This window comes from Tenebrio molitor, chromosome 4 (assembly GCF_963966145.1).
Source record: "Tenebrio molitor chromosome 4, icTenMoli1.1, whole genome shotgun sequence".
NCBI classification, from domain to species: domain Eukaryota; kingdom Metazoa; phylum Arthropoda; class Insecta; order Coleoptera; family Tenebrionidae; genus Tenebrio; species Tenebrio molitor.
The window spans coordinates 11,416,958-11,439,469 of record NC_091049.1 but is presented as its reverse complement, the minus strand read 5'-3'; the positions used below and the strand labels follow the sequence as shown (position 1 = coordinate 11,439,469).

Genomic DNA, 22,512 nt, shown 5'->3' with positions numbered 1-22,512 from the left:
TGCCACATTCACGTCGAGGGACAGGTAGCGCCGGAAGGGTGAGAAAAAATGAAGTACCGGGAGGTTCACACGGTCGTAACAGTCTCGTCGAGAATTTTAGTGTTCGTCAGTTGAAACGTTTTTCTTGTTCGTTTTTCTTGTCGGAGATTTCACGGGTTCTGGGACTTCGGAGTTTTTGGTTATTGGGACGGTTAGCGCTCGGGAGAAGACATCGGATGCGGATGTACCGGAATTTCACCGGAGCGAGCGGCTAACGCGCGGTCCACATTTTGTTCGGTCTCAGAATTTTCGTGCGTTGAAGCCGTGAAATGTCTCGTTTTTTTGTCGTTTTGTCGTTTTTTTTTGTTTTGTGTCATACCTCGCGTCGTTGGGTGGTAGGAAGGGCGAAAGGCTGGTCACACGGGGTTGTCTCAACACCATGACAACAAAGGAGACCCCTCAAATTTATTAGGGCGGATGGATGGAGTGCGAGGCAGGTCTCTATACGCGCAATTCACATCTCAACCAATTCGGTTACGAGAAAAATACCGATGCGCGACGGTAATGAGATAAACAAAGGACGGTGATCACCGCGACGCGACGTGTGGTATCTTGGACGCGACTCGACGCTACGTGATAAAGTACTTCGGTGTACAATTCGAGTGGAGACGCCACAGGGGCGGTTCCTACCCCGAATTGCTCTCGTGAGAGTACGAAACGAGAGTAGTTAACAAAGACGTTCGGTCCTCGTAGGTGGAAGTACTCGGAAGATGGACGCGCCCCGTGTGCGATGATACGTGGTCGAAGACGTACGCCAAGATAACCAAAAATTTATTCGGATGTGACTTTTTAAATTACCATCTCAGATGGTCAAACAGACTCGTTTTATTAATTCGCAAGATTTTGCTTCGTGCGGACGCATCGTCGTCCGGACATTTCTGTTTGTGAGTGGCGTTGGAGTCGCACTCAAAAATTTTCATTACCGGATTCGAGATCCTTAAGAGGTCGAAAAGTCCCAGCATTAGGCGTAGGGCCGGGCCGGATCGCGACGCGCGTAGAGGGTGGACCTGGTCAGTGTCGTTATATGTCTATGTGTTCGTGATGGCCCACGAAAAGGTGGCGGCGTCCGCGTAGTCCTCTCCTGAGGGTTTGGTCACCTTTCGCCGTCGGTCGTGTGGGCACGTGTAGACCAGACGCGATGTCTGCGCGCGGCGCGACTCGACAATATATTTTGTTATAGCTTCAGATAGCGGATGAAAAGGTGTCACGGGGGGTGACTCGGTCTGGTGAGGTCGGTCGGAGACGGCAGCGTCTCTCAGGGGTCGGTCCTGTGCTTTTCCGGCGATTCCTGGGGTTCGCGGGGTCCCTTCGGTGGGGTGTCGTGCGTCCACCAGGTCGGCGACCGACCACGACGCGTCGTTAACATCCATTCGCGAGGAAGTCGTCGACCGGGCATGCGGCTCCCACTCCGGAAACGATACCGCCGGCTCCGGGCGGTCCCACTAGCGTCGTTTCGGCCCCCTCGTCACCCGGAAATTCGATTTTAGCGGTTACGGCTATACAGTAACAAAAGGGGGGGGGTGGAGTTTTGTTTTCTTTGCGTTTGGGATTTCAACCTTGTAGTAGATCCTTCGGATCGTATCAGTTCGGCGGTACTATAACCTGCTAGGTCCTTACCCCTTAGTTATACTAAGACTTGGCGCGACCTTGACACGACCTTGAAACACAACAAGAGAGAAAAAAAAAGGCATTTGCACAAGGTTTGAATGGTGGGACACGATCTAGGAGGACGCCCTGAGGCTGTCTATCCAGAAAAACCGCGAAAATTCCAGAAGTAGTTAAAGTGCACAATTACCGAATTTTTAACCGCGAGTGCGAACGCACGAGCGTTTAATATTCTTAAGTGGATAAAATGCGACTTAAACACGAATACAATATAACGTTTTATCCACAATTACAGCGATTTAAAATCAGAATCGCCAAAATTTCATCTCATGTCATCAAAAAATGATTTGACATTACACTCTGACAGCGGATGTCACCTCAAAAATCATTGAAATTAACTAAAAAACATGGGAGGTGTTAAATAGTCGCTATTTATTTTTGATTGTTTATCGACTCCATTTGTACAAAACGCTGTGCAAGTTGGTGAAAATGAAAGAAAGTGATCCTGTTCGATTGATTTAAGATTGTATTTTTTCATTATTCCACTAGTGGAATAAAGTGATTTCATTATTCCACTAGTGGATAAAGTGTTACTTTATACGGTTCATAAGTGTGGATAAAACTTCAATTATAAGGTAATTGTGGATAAAGTTATTTTATAAATGTAATTTCTAGTGACATCTCGACATGGTCAAAAATACCGAAGCGAATGGAAAAAATTACCTCAATTGAAAGGGTGGATTCAACCTTGTTCTACTGATATAAACAAAGCCTTTTGCAAGTATTGTAAATGTTTGTTAAATGCAAAACTTGGTGATTTGCAAAAGCATGTAAAAACAAAGAAACATGAGACATATAAGCCGGTATGAGTTATTACAAAAACACATGTCAAGGAAGCACAACTGTGTCTCTATTCTTCGGTACATACTTCGATCGCTGCAGTTGATCATTTGAGTCTGCTTCATGTACTGGATTAATAAAAAATGCAATAGGACCTCACTTCTTGCAGGAATTAATTGAAGATGTTGGCAGTAATGTGTATAGTTTGATAGTTGACGAATCTACAGATATTACAATTTGTAAAATGCTGGGAATAATTATTAGATATTTTAGTATTTCCATAAAAAAAGTGGTTTCAAGATATCTTGGTATGTTGCACATTGAAAATGGAACAGTGTGGCCATGTTTTCAACTAGAGGCGCGGGTGGCGCTGCAAGTAGACTCCCAACCATAGATATATAAGGAGAAGATACAGCAATAGGTGAAGTACTGGGGACAAGACGTACCTTTTGTTTCTATTTCAGTCGCACGCATGTAATTAACAAATATATAATTCCTAGCGTTTTCCATGAGTTAGGTATATTGTATATCCATGAAAGGATATTTCTTTATTTGAAGAATTGTAAGGAGTGGAACATACAATACAGGTCTTCATCTTTAAAGCAAAAAATAATTCACAAATAATTTGTCACGATGACGTTTCTCAATTATCGTCAACTAGATGAATACGAGGTACTTCTCTATTCAAGTGCAGATGTATGGAAACAAGACAAGAATACATTAATTGTGTGCTAGAAAAAAATGGAGGATAGTACCGGAATCGTTGATATGTTTTCCCAAGCAACGAAATACGTTTATATGGAATGGCTGTATCTTCCCCTTATATATCTATGCTCCCAACCTCGAGCCGGCCCCTCTACCATCGGCCGATTTCCCTCTCAGCGTCAACCACCGCTATATAAGCTCGCGCTCGACTCGAATCAGCGAGATTCTCATCGACTCCTTCAGCTTCCAGGACTCTGGGACTTTAAGATACGACAGAGTAGACGTCTAGACATCTAGGCTCTTCTTATTATTAAGAATCTAATGTATGCTAAGTTTGTGTAAATAAACGTGGAAAACTAAACGAATTATTCCTCGACGCCGCTACAACTGACGCCCAACGTGCGGCTCGAAAAACATGAACACTCAGAAGCTAGCCAGAGAACATAGAAAACTGGAACGACGAATCACCAGGAGTCAAACAAAAAACAGCAGTTTGAAGATGAATACCGAAAACATACCCGGACCCAATATGTCAGGTATCACACTAACAAACGAGCAGTTCCAACAGCTCCTAAACATTCAACAACCAAGACACGAAAATGGCAACTTTTCTACATGCACCAACCGCTTCGCCGGAGGGACAGACGAAGATGTGTACGCGTTCATCGAAGCAGTGTATCGTCTAACAGCAGTGGAATGAAGAAGCTGTTACCATAAGTGAAACAATCGTTTTGCTTAACAATTTACAAAATGAGTCTACCACAACTGCAGAATTGTCAAAAATTGATGTTGAGGAATGGAACAAAGACACCATAACCACTTGATAATCAGACTGTAGAAGTGAATAAAACAGTTTCACATTCAGATGCTATCAAAGCACTAGATTTGACTTTGCAATGGGCAGAAAATAACGGATTAAGCACAGAAGATATTCTTAATTTAAAACGAGTACAAGAAACGGCAGTTTTGTTAAGTTTGCGAATCAAAAAAGCCCAAACTAAAATAACAGATTATTTGTCAAGTAATCGTTGTTGAATAAATGGTGTAAACACATGTCGTATTTGAATTTATGTACTTACTCGCTAACATGAACATATTCAATACTGTGAACACCCTCGTTTTTTTTTTTTGTTCACGGTTTCGAGATTCTACTGTATAACGATAACAGTTTATGCATCAAGGGAATTATAAGGCATTCACGATCTTCTTGGGACCGAGTTGGCTATGACCATCTAGTGATTTTGTTGGCAGGATCTCGGTGATAACTAAACTCCCTAAAGGAAATTGACATTTTTTGTGTTAGGTTAGGTTGTTTTCAGTTTAGGGTTATATTTTTTGAATAGGTACATTGCTGCCGAATCTCTTAAATCTGGTCTGTCCTTTTTAAATTAAGTTAAATCGTTTAATAGGAATTTTTTATCGCAATAAAATTATTTTTGCAATTTTGACTGCTCCTTTGACGGAAATTTTAAATATTTTTACACACTTAGTAAATCATATTTTAGTTTCTTACGAATATTAAAATAATAAATCTGGCAATGCGGTGGCAAGAAAATGTCGAACAGACACTGACAGAAAAAAAAAATTGCATCCGTTGCATCACTGAATCAGTTAGTCCAACATGAAAAGAAAAAATCATAGCCAACTCGGTCCCAAAAAGATCGTGAATGCCTAATACATAGGTCATAACGACAGAGGGCAACGAGTACTATCCCGAGGGTCCCTTTGGGGCCCGAGGGGAAGTAACGTTGCCCGAGGTCGTTACTGACCTTGTAATTCACGCGATTCATAAAATATTTTATTCCATACTAATAAAATTAAATTTAAAAAAAATTGTTGAGGTTAAATTGTGCGAACTGTCATGTAATGTCATGTCAGACGAAAAAAGTGCGACATCACAATCATGTTTAAGCACAATCGTGAGTACTAACAGCACTTTAATGGATAAATTGTTCAATTTTAGCAATCCGGGAAACAATTGTAGAGGCAAATTCGAGAATTGTCGCTTTATTTTTGTTGAATTCTTCTGATATCACATTGAAGGGAATTAAGAATTTATAATTCCCTAGTATAATTCCCAGGGGAGTTATGAATATCATAATGGTTACCGTATCTAAGGTATTACTGACATATAATTGATCAGTATGGAATAATAGTTATTTATGCAACGAGGTTCTGTCTAAATTGGGCTTTTCTAATTGCCCGAGAGGCCAGATTGAAATACGAGCGTAGCGAGGATTTTAAGGCCTCGATTGTAGTCAATCAAAAAAGAGAAACAAAGTTTCGTGATGGGAGACCTGGAGATAAATAGTACAAGGCCTTCTTGAAACGACACCCAGAACTAACATATAAGGACGCAGAAGGAATAAGCATGGCTAGAGGAGTTATTACAGAAGAATCTATAAGAAAATGGTTTAGAGAACTTGAACAACATTTGAAAGAACAGAATGCGCTTGATATTTTGAATGATCCTAATAGAATTATGAACGGGGACGAAACTAGCTTCTGCATGTGTCCTAAGACTGGTAAGGTTCTTACGCCGAGGGGTTGGAAAAATGTATATGAAAAAAAAGGGCACTGATAAAGAGGCAATAACTGTGTTATTAGTATTTTCGGCAAGCGGAAAAACGGTCAATCCTATGGTAGTTTTTCCATATGTTCGACTACCCAAAAATATTGTTGAAAGCATGCCTCCGTCATGGTTCCTTGGAAGATCAGAAACTGGATGGATGCGTAGCGAAGTATTTTTCGAGTATATCGCCAATGGATTTAACAGTTGGTTAAACTAAAATTTATTTGTTTTAACTGTACATCATACAATATACTTCAAAAGTAAATAATATTTAATATTATTTCAAGATATATGTATGGAAAGTCATTTCGAGAACGCGTCCCAAGGATCGATCCTTAGAAACATACACCAGGAATTCCCATAAAATAAACGATTTTTAACAGTTTCCACTACTTATCAGCGGCCAATTTTATTTAACATCTAATTTTTTTAACTATTATTCAAAAAATCTAATTAATTTAAATAGAAATATGCTTAAATATTTTGTCCGACAAAGTATGCATCATTTCAGTGAACGCAGTTGTAACTAGCTGAAAAGAATTTATAATGAACACAGCCTTTAGGTGCTAGCCGCAGTTTGTGGTAGGAGATGATATTATAACAGGCTGTCATAAGTGTTTTTCGCTAAATTAATTATAATTAAGTGATAAGTACGGTCGGTGGACAAATAAAACTGGGACACTTAAAATTTAATCTATGTAAATCAGACCATTGAATTGTCAATATATTTGTCAGTGTCTATATAATATGTCTTACCTAAGTTAACCTATTTGTGATAAAGCCGTAATTAAACGATGCAAATTTGTAAATTTTGACTTATGTGATTGTCATTTTTGTCCCAGTTTTATTTGTCCATCGACTGTACCTTTCAATTCACTATTTACAGAGCGTACATCAATAGGTCATCATTCCGGGAATGCGTTTATAAGTTTGGAATATTGAAAAAATACCTTTTAGATTACAACATTAAAAGAATAACCTGAAATATTTTACACTAACCATGTCAGACCCCGTCGAAAATGGCTGAGGTCAAAAAAAAACAGCGTTTAGTTGAAAACGTCATTTCGTGAACGGTCATTTTGGGAACGTTCCCGGACATGATGGCATGTCCTCAAAATGATAATGATGTTCCCAAAATGACTGTTTCATTCCTGGAGTGATATCTGCTATTGCAAATTCTCAATAAATTTATTGTTTATGTTGTGTTTACACAATTTTCAACAAGATATTATACTTGTTGTTTTTATCATAGCAATATGGCACCACGAGGCTGAAAATACCAAAAAAAGGCCGAAAAAGTTACTAAAAAAAGATAGTTCGTCTTATTTGCGCTAATTTGCGCCGAAGAAAAAAGCTAATGCTAAAAAAAGAAAGTTCTCGAAATGACGATTTTTTGCGATGGCTTTTTTGAAAAACAAATAAAAAAAAATTGTGCGTTTTGTGCTTGCCCAATTTACATATTATTTATACACAAGTTTAGTGACGATTTAAGCTAATTTTCATAATCATAGCTTCCAAGTTTTTTCATCATAAAACCAAACTTGTAATTTGCCACCTTGGTGATTTTTACCCATATACAGAACTTAAAAAAGACAAAGACAGTTGTTTAAGGACAATTGCCACGCACATACCTATTGTACAGGGTGATTCAAGTTTTACCGCCCGCACGATAAACCCTATTAAAAAATTAGTAAAAATTATGAAACGTTGGGCTTCAAATGTGTGCAAACAATTTTCCCGTATCACTTCATTCAGAGTCATAAAATTTTTCGATTTTTCGTACACGCTAATAATTCATAATTAATTCAAAGAACACATTTATGAAATTCGCATCAAAAGAAAATTGTTAGTTTTTGAATTATTGCAATTTTAATATTAAGAGGGGAAAATGACCAAGATTTGCAACTGCAGTGTCATAAATAAATACCTCATTGTAGGGTTGACATCTGCTGACAACTTTTCTAGTAATTCTTAAGTCCCTAACGGGTACCATAAACAAGCCATGTCAACCTCTTTTGTGGAAGTGACCGCCCAATTTAATAATAAATCATAGCTAAACCTTGCACTTTAATATCAAATTCCATGTATTTCGGAAACCGGTGATGTTTTATTGATTTAATGATTTCAATGACACCAAATTTTTCCCAAAGGTTCGAAAGGACTCCCAGTGAAAAATTATGTAAATTAATCTAGCGGTTATTGAATTACAACGAAATATTTACCTGTCATTAAAATTTTTTTAAATTTTTACAGAATGTTCTACAGCGATACACAATCATTCCTGAATTTTTTGAGAATTTTAAAGGCCAGTTCATACTATAGGTGCGGTAGCTGTCAGATCGCGGTCTGATCACGCTCAAGTCAAATATTAGAACATGCATTTTGTATTGAAGTGTTCATATTATGAGGCACGGTCAAGTCAGGCTCTGGTCAAATGACCGCGCTCATTCTGGTGAAGAAAATTTGAGCGATCCGAGACCGTGCCGTCTAAACAGAAACCGCAAATCTGAACAAGCAATGATCACGATCAAAACACTCATCATCCACTCATATACCTAAACATTGGGAGGTACCTACGCCAGTGAACAGTGAAGTTGTTTTGCAAAAAATATGAACGAAAGGCTAATAGAACTGGTGCGAGGGCACGCAGAACTGTATAATTTTACAGACAAAACGTATTCCGACAACGCGCATAAGAATAAAATATGGAAGGAATTTGGTGAAATATTAAAGAAGGGTACGTAGCAAAATATTTATTATACTCATTGAAAATAGATTTTTTTCACTACTAGTCTTAGAAGGCGTCATTATTGACTCTGGAACTGAACCCAGAAGTAGAATTTCTCTCCTACTAGTTAATAATTTTTCATTCTTAACCAGTGGTTAATAATGAACAGCCGTCACCTAGCAACAAAAGCTTTTCTTTGATTTCATTGGTTAATGTAGACAGACGATTTTCAATTTTCGTAGCAACCGTTGAAAAATGAGAACTCGGATCGTCGCAACGGACAAAATAATTTAATTAATAATTATTATTAGAAAGGGTTTTAACGTATCTAGTAGTGAAAAAAATAATATACAGTGCATTTTTTTTAACTGTTGCCATAGGGAATTGCATGGTGAAACTTATACCCCCTGTTAACTTTTGTTCTGATGAAAATATTCAAACCATTTTTGGAACAAAGTTGGAAGACTTTTTAAACTATCGGACAGATTACAATTCAATATCCTAAATTGTCGAAAAAGTTGTAAAAAAAATATTTCTACCACGCCGGAATAATAGTACGTCGAGCGGCCGCCAGAATAGCGTCCTTATCGGCTCAACCAGCAACTGCCTATCCCCACTTTTGATTTTTGTCAATTTCATTTAAAAAATAAATAGCGAGATCTTCTCGTGGCTATGATTAAATTTCTTTATAAAAAAACAAAACGTAATAACGTTAACGCACAAATAATTCAACAAATTAACAGAAATTATCAAAAGAATTGTTCAAAATGTTTTTCTTCGACTATTTTGTAAATGTCGCACTGTAATGGAATTTGGTCAGATGCTGGTTGAGCCGACAGGGACGCTATTCTGGCGACCACTCGACGTACTATTATTCCGGCGCACTTTAAAATATTTTTTTCACAACTTTTTCGACAGTTTAGGATATTGAATTGTAATCTATCCGATAGTTTAAAAAATCTTCCAACTTTTTTGCAAAAATGGTTTGAATATTTTCATCAGAACAAAAGTTAACAGGGGGTATAAGTTTTACCATGCAATTCCCTATGGCAACAGTTAAAAAAAATGCACTGTATACACCCCGGTAGAGAAGACAATTTTAAGCCTCGCTTCTTTACTATAATATATAAACTACCTCGGCTTAAAAAAATGTCTTCTCTACCTTGGTGTATAATTACTATTATTCACAATCGGTTAGTAACGTACAGCTTTTCTAACCTCTTAAAGGTTAGAAAGTGAGCGATTACACGTGTACACATCAACCGGTCAGTAATGATGAAAAGAGGAGTCAGTAATGAGTCGTAAGCGGTTAGGAATGAAACCCATAACTGACCTGTGGTGGTGCTACTGTCGCACCAATCGCGAAAATCTGTGTACGTTTTTCTGGTATTGAAATTGGCTTTTCTCAGGTATAAGTTCAAGAATTTTGTTGCAATGTTTTCCCATTCTGCTTCTGCTGGAGTTGGTATACATTCCGACAGCATATTTTTTATAATTGCTAAACACACTTCTCCAACTATTTCTTGGACTGTCGAATGGCCGAGACGATAACTGAATGCAATTGTTCTGAAAGAATCCCCAGTGGCTAAGATTCTAAAATTAAAAGAACACGTATTTTTATCCAATTTTTTTTAATTTTTTGGTCTAATAAATATTTAACCGCTATTTTTACAGATCCCGGTTATTGCAAGAAAAGATGAGAATCTTTACGTTCCCAGTTCCGCAAAATTTGCCCCGCAAGAACAACAAGAACAGTTGAGGTAGCCAAAAATATGAAAAAATGGAAGTTTGAAGAAGAATTATTGTCATTTTTACTGCCCCACATGGCGGATAAACCACGAGTAACTTCAATGGACTTATCAAGTGATGAGTCCCGAGACAGTACAGCAGAAAACCGGTCTGCTGAAAATACTCAAGCTACTGAAAATACTCAAGCTTCTGAATTAGTAGACAACTCAGTAGAAACACCTTCACGTCCTCTGCAGGAAGCAATACCTACTCCGACATCTTCGTTGAAAAGAAACCACCCGAGACAAAGACAAATCTCAGGAAAAAAACAATCTGCTCCGATTCCCGAAACATCAAGTTCCACCTTGATGAAATACATATTAGACCAGAAGAAGACTACTGAGCAGATTCAACTCAAAAATGGATTAGATTTTTTTTATGGGATCAAAGAGACAGTAAAAGCTTTTTCTCCTCAGGATCAATATCTGGCCAAAAAGAAGATCTTCGAAACTGTCTCCGAAATCGAGGGCAAATATTTGAATACTCCAAACAACCCTCAAAGTATTCAACACTATCCCAATGCACTACAACCACGTCATCACGTTTCGCTTATCCCCTCAGGCCCTTCTACCTCACAGTCAGCTGCCAGTTCGTCATGTGGGTCATATTTACAAAATTTCTCACCACAATATGATGAACACCCAACAGGGAACTGCTCAAATGCTGCTTTTGCACAATATCAATGAGTTATTAATGTAGTTTTGTAAGTGTAGTGTAATACCTACCGAAGTCAAAATTATAATAAAAATATACCTACCTGTGTTTAATAAATTACCTACATGTATGTTTATGGATTATTTTTCTTACCTTAAACATACCGTTAACTTCTCGACAGGGCAAATAGCTTCACGAAAAGTTGTATTCTGTTTTGTAATCTCAGACTTAGGGCGGGTTTATAGAAAGAAAATTAAATATTTAATTGCGATTAAATAGTTAATGCGCCATTAATTTAATTTGATTCACGATTTAACACGACATTAAATATTTAATTGAAATTAACTTAATGCCTTGTTAAATGATAATTGATTGCGATTAAATCTAGAATCTGTTTACAGAAGCTCAATTAACAGTTAATCGCAATTAATTTCTTGATTAACACGATATTAACTTAATTGAAGGAGAGACCTCCATTAAGTTATTAATTAACTCAAGTGTGAGTGTCAAAATCGAACGAAAAACCATAATTTTTATAAATTGCACAAAATTCTATAAAATAAAAGGTAAGTAAATAATGGGTCAATACTTTTGTGCTGATATTTATTAATTATCATCAGAATTACATTTAAAACAACAATTTTAGATGTTGGACCAATCGCTGTCAACTTCTAGTTCTTCTGATGAAGAAGAAGATAGAAATCCTCGAAGATATCGTGCCCTAAAAAATAGAATACATCCTTTCGAAATATTTGATGATCAGGAATTCAAAATGAGGTTTCGTTTCGAAAAGCAAACCATTCGATGGTTATGTGATTTAATTGGTCCTGATTTAGAGCCCGCCACTCAAAGACGAAAATCTATCTCAGCTTTAAATAAAATATTATTAACTATGAGATTTTTTGCGACTGGTGCATTTCAGCAATTAGTGGGAGACACATTAGCTGTGCATAAATCAACGGCATGCATTATAATCCAAAGTGTAGTGCACAAAATAGCTGAACTGAAACCTCACTACATTAAAATGCCCTCCCCAGAAGAACTGCAGACAGTGAAACTGAACTTTTACAGGCTTCGAAGAATGCCTCGGGTAATTGGTGCTATAGATTGCACTCACGTAAGGATTAATTCACCTGGTGGCCCAGATGCCGAGACATACCGCAACCGAAAGTCGTTTTTTTCTATTAATGTTCAGGCAGTGTGTGATGCAGATTTAAAAATAAGGAATATAGTTGCTAGATGGCCAGGAAGTGTACACGACAGCACTATTTTTAACGACTCTTCTTTGTGTGCTCATCTTGAAAATGGTCGTTACGAAGATGGCTTTTTACTAGGTGACAGCGGATATGCTTGTCGGCCCTTCATTTTAACACCTCTTCTTCATCCAAGAACGGCAGCAGAAGAGGCCTATAATACATCTCACAAAGCTACAAGAAATCCAATCGAAAGGTGTTTCGGTGTTCTCAAACGACGATTTCCCTGCCTTGATATTGGCTTACGTACAAAAATGCAGACAACTCTTACAATCATTGTAGCTTGTTGTGTGTTACACAATATTGCAATTTTGGCCAACGATGACGAACCGCCTGTAGATCCAGAGGTGGTGGTGCCCCCGCAAGTTGAGGTGGAACCTGGTGATATAAGGAACAACAATGAAAATACTGCTGTTCGAACAGCTTTAATCCGAACACATTTTATATAAAACAAATTTGAAATACAATCATCAATTTTAGGAACATAACAAAATTGATCAGTAACTAATAATAATAATAATTGGTCTATCTAATTAAACTTATTTTTTAACTAATCTACTTATGTAACTCTTTGTTTTTGATTTTTAATTCTAACTCATACATTTTTTTCTTAAAATTAATTTCCATATTTGCTAATTGAATTCGTTTTAAATACAAAGTTCTTTTAAGTTGAAGTACCGTTTTCTTCTTTCTTTTCTCTTTTTTTTGTTTTTGTTTTGGAGGAATATATTTGTTTTAGGTACTTGAGGAATTTCTAATACTGATTGAATTTCAGTAGGATTTGAAAAAATTATTTCCGGAATTTCATCTGGGCTGTCAGGGTACACATGCAAGGGTAGCGCAATTGGTTCCAGGTCTGGTTCCAGGATATAGGAATTTGGGCTTAATGCAGGTGTGGCAATGATTGCTCCAAGAGTTGGAGACAATGTTACATCTAAAAATGTTTAAAAATTTTAAGGAACTGATTTAACAATTAACTGTCCCCCATTGCAACAAGTTACGTTCGGTGTTCAATTGAAAAGTTCCAAATTGTAGTGAGAAGCAAAAAAAAAAGAAAGTGGATGTGATGTCCTGTTTCGTACTAACCAAATAATCTACTTACATAAACTAAAAGTTTTGATATCAAATGTGACTTTTGTGTCTTTAGAGTTTTCTTACTAATTTTTATCTTCATTAAAGACAGGGTGATGAACTTTTCGATTGAACAACTGATACAACGTGAAACACTGGTGAATCATCCTGCATATTATATTATGTGTAAATGTACATACCTCCATGATATATGTTATCATCATCATAGAGGTTTTGTTGGGGCCTCGCCTCTTCCTCCACCATAGCCAACACTCTGGCGCCTACTTCAGACAGTTGTGTCTTATATTGGCCACCTCCCGTTAGAGATACATTTTTCTGAAATCAAAACAATTGCCTCTTATGAGGTGCTACATATGTTATGAACAAACCTTATCAAGATATTTAATTTTTTTTTAAAGCTGCCACATTCTCATCTTGATCTTGATCCAAATATTTTCTTTTCTGCAATACATGTAAAAATTATTAGGCCAAACTTTAAGTATCACGTACTTACATTTTCTTCGGCCACTGTTTTTTTTGCCGTCCGGCGCAAATTGGACCACAAAATCTTTAATTGTTCTGCTCCTCTGGGAGCAGACACAGACGTGGCATTAAATTCGTCCGAAACCTTCTGCCAAGCATCTTTCCGTTGTTTCAATGAGGACCCATCCGAAGCTTTGTTTTCTATTATAGACCGATATCTAGGTAAATGATAGGAAAGATAAATGTAGGATATGTTGGAAGTACGGTATCAGAGGAGATAAAAACTTTAGATTGGAATTGGAACTGTGGTTAATTTTATTTGATTTGACCATCTGATTCCATGGAGCAAAAGCTAAAACATAATTAGACTTCAAAACGTACCTGTCTATAATGCTGATGGCAATTTCCTTTTCTTTTTCTGTAAAATTTTTCCCCCTTTCCCGTTTGCCACACGTTTTCTTCTCCATAATTTGCTTTACACTTGTTCACAATCACAACAAAACTCTCCAAACGTGGAAATGCTTGGTTATGTTGCCAATACAAAACACTGTGAAGATAGGCGCTGAAACTCGGCGCGCTACCAATTCTTTCAAATGTCGTTTTAATTCGAATTAACTAATCGCCTCATTAATTTCGTCAAAAATGTATATGTAAACAGCCTTTAATTTAACATCGCTGTTAAATTAATGACGACATTAACTTAATGCGCGATTAGGAAATGTTCTATAAACCCACCCTTAATCTTATTTAATATATTTGGAAATTTTCCTTGGTCATCCGAAAGTATTGAAAAAAATTCGTTTCGTAATCCAAAAGTTGTTTGAATAAAGTGAAAAACCCCCATCTCTTTTTCGCTGCATATTTAAAGGATGAACCCAAAAGTCCCTGCGCCGTTTTTTTTTTCTGAGATTCACTGTTCTCTTCTTCTTCGTCCAAAATGCAAGCCACTATGGCTAAGTCCTTCGTGGAAAGATTGGAAAACATAATATCCTTCTTCTTCGGGATGTTGCTTGAACGAGACTGATGCTTGCTTGACCGCGACAGTAGGAATGGTCCGTCAAAAAACTTTACCGTGACCGTGTCATGATCTGACCGTTACAAGACCGATAGTATAAACCAAGCTTTAATCGATAAGAAGTGGTTGTTTTGGCTTCGGCGGTGAATCTTGAATCACCCTGTACATAATACCGTACATAATACCGTTAGATTTTTTATTGATAAACTGGAAGTAGATGTAGAAAACATTGTTTTAAAAATATATGCATATTTTTCACAATCTGCTAAACGAACAGAAACTTTAATTGTTGTTTTTGTATTAAGTGCGCAAAATGATTGTTTTTTGTTGGCGCATGAGAATGAGTTTTTGGTGGAGACCGTCAGGTCGAGACTTCAAACTCATTCTTAAAATTTGTTCTGATCATTTTATAACTGTAAGTCCAGAAATCTCGTCTGTCATCAGGCCGGTATTGTTCAGAACAAAGGTTTACAACATAACCTTGCCGGTTTGTTTATCCTAATAGCTAATTCTGTCATAAAAGGGGTGGGGATATGGAACTGATCTATTGCCTATTACCTTAAATTTTAATCGTTCATGTAAGGACTTTTATGATTACATAAAAAATGATAGACGCTTGTTAAACCAAGCTGCTGCAAATGGTAAATACTAAGGCTTTATTTTTATTATACATATTATGTATTTTATTTTTAATTACTTATGTGGCTTTTTAATTGAATATTTGATTTTATTCAAGAATTATATTTTTGTTTTGTTTAATTAAAATTATAAGAAGTATTTCCTGTTATCGTTTTCTCCTATATTCTCCTATATTTTTTTATACAATCTTCTATTGCTCAGCTTCAAAGACCTGGCAACCCTAGTCCGTTGTAACATCTGGCAATGCAACAAATATTAGAAATCATTTGTTTCGGCATCATCATAAATTTATGCAGCTACAGGAACAGGAACAAGAAATTAAGCAATCAGAGCAATTGCAAGAAAAAAAACGAGAATGTCTCCAGATTCTTTCGTAGTAAAAAACTATTATCCAGTCAATACTATCAAATCCAAAACCATCACAGAGTGTTTGGTAAAAATGATTGCCACCGACATGCAACCTTTAGGTATTGTTGAAAATAGAGGTTTTATCGAATTTGTCAAAGCACTTGACCCAAAATATAAATTGCCTACTAGACAAGCTAACACAGTTAACCTTTTACCTGCTTTATATGAAAACATGAAGGAAAAAATAAAGGACAAACTTGCAATGGCTTCAGTCATTCACTTAACTTCAGATACGTGGACAGATACAAATAAACAGTTTTCTTATATTGCTGTTACAGTTCATTATAATTATAGTCGATGATAAGTTGTATGTACCACCACACACTGAAAACTACTCAATTTGATGAAAAGCATACTGGTATTGATATTAAAAATGATCTATACGAAAGAATGGTATCTTGGAATATCAATGAAAAAGTCAAAATTGTAACAACAGACAATGGAAGTAACATGATAAATGCTGTTTCATTGTTGGGATGGATACATTTACCATGTTTTGGACATACCCTTAACTTGATGAAGACTCACTGAAAAAGACAGCCATTTTAAAAAAATGTGATCATACTGCCCATATCTTTAAAGCTTGTTGTCTAGCAACATCGATTTTAATAAATAAACAAAACCAAATAAATATCAAAGCAAGTCCATTAAAAAAAGAGTTGTTACGAGATGGAATTCAACTTTGACTATGTTAAGAAGCATTTTGTATTTAAAACCTGCTCTTTTAGCAGCTTTAAATGACCTTGATCGAGATGATATACCTACATTTACATATCAAGACTGGGTTTTAATTAATGACAAGACACACTGAAATTAATTCCATTATCAACCGGTCTTTAACTTCTATTCATGTGAATTCAACTTTAGAACCAAATGGGCTGTCTCGGGATGACGGAAAACGCCCAGATGGGATGACTTTAGTACCGTGGATTAAAGGTCAACCTTTGGTTTAGGACGTTACTGTTGTAGATACACTTGCAGACAGTTACGTATTGAAATCATCTGAAGTCTCAGGTTTTGCCGCTGAAATGGCTTGCAAACGGAAACATAGCAAATATAGTTCAATCATTTCGTCAAACTACGTGTTTAAAGGTTTAGCATTATCGGCCTCAGGGTGTAGTGTTTGCAGTGCTTATTTAACAGGTCATAATGCCTTTAGACCCTGTTATTGTGGCAAGAATTGTAGCGTTGATACAAGATGGTCGAGGACAACGTGAAACTGCAAGAATTGTTGGTAAAAGCCTTTGTGCTGTACAAAATGTCTACCAGCGCTATGAGGAGACTGGCCTGATAACAAGAAGACCAGGATCCGGGCGAAAAAGAATCACCACCCAAAGAGATGACCGTTTTTTGGTGTCGACAAGTTTGCGGAATAGAACAGCTTCTGCGGTTTTGCTGCGAAATCAACTCCAAGAAGTTAGAGATGTAAATGTTAGTGAGTGGACCGTTAGAAGAAGACTACGTGCTGCTGGATTGTCTTGTAGGAGGATGGCTACAGGTCCACCATTACAACGTCGACATCGAATAGCAAGATTGGCTTTTGCCCGAAATCACTTGGCATGGAATGATGAAGACTGGAGCAACGAACTGTTTTCAGATGAGTCGCGTTTTTGCCTCAATAGGTCAGACGGACGTCGACGAGTATGGAGAAGGCCCGGAGAAAGATATGCTCCAGTTTGTATGGACGAGAGACTTCCATTTGGCGGTGGGTCGGTTATGGTTTGGGCGGGAATCTCTTCAGAAGCACGCATAGACTTGGTCTTCATACAGAATGGCTCCCTGACAGCTCACAGGTACATTACGGAAGTTTTAGAAGATCACGTCATGCCTTTCATGATCACTATGGGTGAGCATGGCATTTTAATGCACCCGGATGAGGTCGGAATTAGGCGATTTGATTGGCCAGCACTCAGTCCAGACATGAATCCTATCGGACATGTCTGGGATGAGTTGGGACGACGTGTCCGACGGCACACACCAGCACCAAGAACTGCCCAGAAGCTGAGAGAGTTGCTATTGCAAGAGTGGAATAACATCGACCAGAATGTTATCCTTAATTAATCCTAATTAATCCTAAAGTATGCCTCGTCGACTTCAAACAGTCATTAACGCAAGAGGAGGGAATACACGTTACTAATTATTACTTTTTAATTTTTTTTAATTCCAAATAACAATCTGTTGAAATTCGTTAAATGTGAATTTGTTGTTTTTTCAGAATAAATCATAAAAACCAAAAAATGTGCTTTCCGAATCAATATTGAATATTAAATTTACCCTACAAAATACAGTAGAATGATTTACAATTGGCAAATATATATAAGCGTAAAATAAGAAAATTTCAAAAATCGTTACAATTTCAATGTGACCTAAATTTTTTGCTCGCCAGTGTATTAATTAATTGCTTCAACAATTAATTGCTTGAACAATTAATTTCAGGCATATTTAATGAAAGGAAAAAGACTCACTCATAAAATGATATGTTTATTATTATATCCTCGACGCCACCAACCAAAAGTTTATTTTATACCTAACTAATAATATATAGCTTTCACTTTTTTCATTTGTTGAGAAACACAAATTTTACGATGCACTTCAAACACAGGCAACGGCCATCCATATTAGCTGACGCTAACAGCATCAATCAATCACGAGACAATCAATTAGCGTTTTTCACTCATTTAAGAATCGCCTTCAACCTAGATTTGGTAAATATAAAAAGACTACCACCTTTAATTTATCACTTTAACTTTTATGAACTATTTTTTACATTTTTTAAAAAGAAAACTTGCGAAAACGGAACTACTTACACGTCGCGATCAACGAACAAATAGACTGTTCCGAGTTCCCACTCGACGCATGGCGTGCACGGTCAGCCGGAACTTGTGACGTCAGATCACGTGACGCAAGCTTTAGTCGCGGCCTGTATATTCACGGAGGCCTCGATGAAATATCGTCTGTCAACTGCATCGTCTTCTCATAACCTCTTGAAAGTTTTTTATTTGCGATTTTGAACTTCTCTGTTATGTTGTGACTTTAGAATGGCAAATGTAACGTGTTAGAAATAACTTCACAAAATTTTACCCTGGTAACACTTGAAAATGGAGACCTCTTTAAATCGGATAGTGGTCAGATTTGTGTAGCATCAAAAACTGGTAAGAAAAAAGTTAATGTCCAACTGTGAACGATAATGACCCAGTTTTCTGATACGTTATTAGAGAAATAATCTCCTAGGGCATTATCTTCAAATAACAGGCCCTAGGGCGTTATAAGCTCGCTCTGGGGCGTTATAAGCTCGTTGTTGCTTAGTTACGACCAAATGTTGACTGATTGGCATAAATTAATCAAATCATTGTCAATCTAAAAACACACGAAACTAGTCGGACATTAAGTTTTGAAGACACCACGGGTGTTATAATGATACGCCCTCGGTCGGCGTACTCCCCTCGGGCCAGAGGCCCTCGGGTTTCACTCTGCCGACCTCCTCGCGCGTTATTAACCTTTTATAACACCCTTGATACCTTAATAATTATAATTGATTTGTTGCTACTTCATAATGTATGTTATGGAATGAATCCTTATATTTTGTGGAACCTACAAATGATCTCTTAAATCATTAAATACATTTAACATACATTCAAATCATGAGTTCGATGCACTACCGTCAGAAGCCTCATCCTCTAGTTTGTCACCAGATAATGAGAAAATGAATAAGCGCGTCAAATGGACTCATGAAAGCATCCAAGCATTAATAGAATTACGAGTGCAATATGATAAAAAGTTTAAGTCCACCTTTATCAAAAAAGAAACTGTGGAAGGAGTTAGCTGAAGACATGAAAAACAAAGGATTCAATGTATCTTCAAAACACTGTCATGACAACGACGATATTTAAAAAGTCTCTACACATCGAAAAAAGATAACCAGGGTGACTGGGGTACAAGCGAAGCTCCAGTAGATTTTGAATACTTCGATCTTATGGACCAGTTTTTAAGAAAAAAGCATAACATCGCACCACTTGCAATTGCATCGTCAATTAAAGGCCATTCTTGCAATAACTCTTTTTTGCATGTTGTTGTATAGACGTCGTCCCGCAGCTGTATTCTGTATTAGTTTGAACCTATTTATTTAGATTAAAATATTTTTTTTTGAATTTTGATTAATTTCACTTTATCGCCTCTTGACGCGAAACCCAATTGATAATAAATAAAATAATGGGACAGGCTTATAGCTCTATAATGTGTGTTTCTTCCTAGCCAAGCGTAAAATTTTTTCGATAATTAGAAACCGCGTAATCGCAAAAATGGTAAGTGTTGGACCAGCCTGTATATTTCGTTATGAATTTTTTGCAGTGCCATCCACAAGTGATTCCGATCAAGGTGTGAAATTGTTGAGAAAAGGTGACAAATAAGTCGTAGAATTGAATATTGTAGTGTATCTTACTTTGTATACCTACACTATTTTTTCAAATGAGAATCGCCCTCAAATGTCACAATCACATGATTTATATTGACAAATCACAATTCCGAATTATTTGAATAGCAACCAATCACAATTTAATTAAGCGGAAATTTTCCCTAGGGAAAATTTCCGATATAATTGACCTAGGGAAAAAAAATTTCGGGCGATTCTCTTCCGAATATACCTCGGGACAGATATATATCGCCAGAAATTTTTTCTTGCAGTCCAACACTCGTGTTTGTCGCTCAAAATTACCCTCGGGCTGGCGCCCTCGTGTAATTTTCTTGCTACAAACACTCGTGTGTGAGGACTGCTCGAAAAAATTTCCGGCAATATATCTGTCCCTTGGTATATTATATATGAAAATTACTTTGTGTTTTGTGGATATCCAAGGTGCGTCCAAAAAAACGCCCCAAGCCATATCTCCGTTATTTATGGCTCGATTTAAATAAAACAAAAACTGTAATAAATTAATTTAAAAACACTATAAGCACAACATAGATTTTTTTTCAAAAAGTCATTCAAGGTCAGATGAATGTCAATTTTTCTTTTCAAATAGTATATTTTTTATTCCGATTTTGAAAGAGATTACTTTTCTGAATCCAACGATATGCCACATGTTAGAATGCATTTAACAGTAACCGCGAAAATAAATAAATAAAATAGCATTATTGGAAATTTTTTCTTCGAAAAAATCAAATACACTATGGAAAACAATCCTAAACGCAATAACAATACTTTCTGAAGATAAAAAAATAATAATAATATGACAGAACGTGTAATAAATATGAGTATAAAAAAACATGAAATTAGTCATAAACGACATAACTGAAAATAGAATGTCAATAAAGAAATCAGCACAAAAACATGACCTGAGCAATTCTGACTTTCATCTATGCTCGAAAACATGGTTTAACAAACATTTTTTCAGAAGAAGAGGAGGAACTCCTCAAGGACTACCTTTTGAAAGCAGCTCAAATGTGCTACGGTTTAACCCAAGATGGGACTCGAGAACTAGCTTACAAATATGCCATAGCCAACGAAAAGAACATACCAGTATCATGGACTGCCAATAAAAAAGCAGGCATGGAATGGATGACTAGCAGGTTTATTTCATAATAAATCGTTATGGTACGATCCGTTGGCTAACGATAATCGTTCAGAGTTGAATTACGATCTTGGTAACGATTTGGATGAAAATATAATTTTCTAACTATCATCGTTGAGCTCTGACCTTCAACCATCGTTCGGAGCTATGAACTTTTGATTTTAGGACGAATAGTACACTCGTGGGTTACTTCATTCTTAAGAAATAAACTGTATTTTGACATTTGACCGCCGTTTTTAAATTTCCTAGGATTCAAACGTTAATTCAACGTTGTTGTTTTGTGTTGTTTTATTGCGGTTCCAAAAGATTACTGAAAGTTAGTGAAGTGACGAAGTGAGAAAATTTGTTATAGCTGAAGACGAAAATCGTAATGGCGGCAAAAGAAAACGCTCTGCAAAGATTTGTCCTGGGCAATATGAAATATACTTTGAGGAATTACAAAACAATGAAGCGTTCCGAATAAATAAATTTAATCCAAATAATCCGGATATTTTGGATGAAACATGGAACTCACTTACCCTCCTCAAACTCAACGCTGCGGGCGGGCCCATAAAAACTGTTGAACATTGGAAAGAAGTAAGTGTTCCCATTTTTGCCTCATACGACAGTTTCCTAATTATTATCAATTACACTTGAAGAGATTTGCTGATTGGAAATGTAATGTCCGTAAAAAGGCCAGAAAGCTTGCTTTGTCACAAGTAAAAACTGGTGGAGGACCACCTGATTCTCCACTTACCAATACTTAAAATAGATTGCTAGATCTTACAGGACGGGCTGTTGCCAATGGACTGGAAAACATTCCAGAATTAGGTTTAGAAGGTGAGTCTTACGATATACGTATGTATAAAGTAATACAGGGTATCCACATAAGAGTACAAGCCTAACATGCGTGCGACCCGCATTACACTACCGGCACCATGGTTTTTGTAATGTAAATGTAATTTCGGTTGCATGTTCGGCTAGTACAGCTCGTACTCTTATGTGAATAGCCATGTATAAATTATAACAAGAATAATTTAGATAAACCACCAGCAGCATTAGTTGAGCCACCAGCAGCACCGGTTGAGCCACCAGCAGCACCGGTTGAGCCACCAGCATCACCGGTTAAGCTACCAACTCCATGCCCACACTTTAACAGAAAATATCAA

General features: G+C 36.9%; 1 protein-coding gene and 1 long non-coding RNA gene across 2 annotated transcripts; one reads left to right on the top strand and one right to left on the bottom strand.

Moving 5' to 3' along the window:
* The first annotated feature begins 8,148 nt into the window (after positions 1-8,148).
* LOC138128307 (uncharacterized) lies at positions 8,149-10,963 on the top strand. Its single transcript, XM_069044520.1, has 2 exons — positions 8,149-8,498; positions 10,188-10,963. Exons 1-2 carry the CDS (start codon positions 8,372-8,374, stop codon positions 10,961-10,963), a joined length of 903 nt encoding a protein of 300 aa, XP_068900621.1. The 5' UTR covers positions 8,149-8,371.
* A 198-nt stretch (positions 10,964-11,161) lies between these two features.
* On the bottom strand, positions 11,162-20,780 carry LOC138129298 (uncharacterized). Its single transcript, XR_011159177.1, has 4 exons — positions 13,770-20,780; positions 13,645-13,717; positions 13,456-13,591; positions 11,162-12,562 (listed from the first exon to the last, which is right to left on the bottom strand). It is a non-coding gene; the product is annotated as an uncharacterized lncRNA (long non-coding RNA).
* Positions 20,781-22,512: the final 1,732 nt, after the last annotated feature.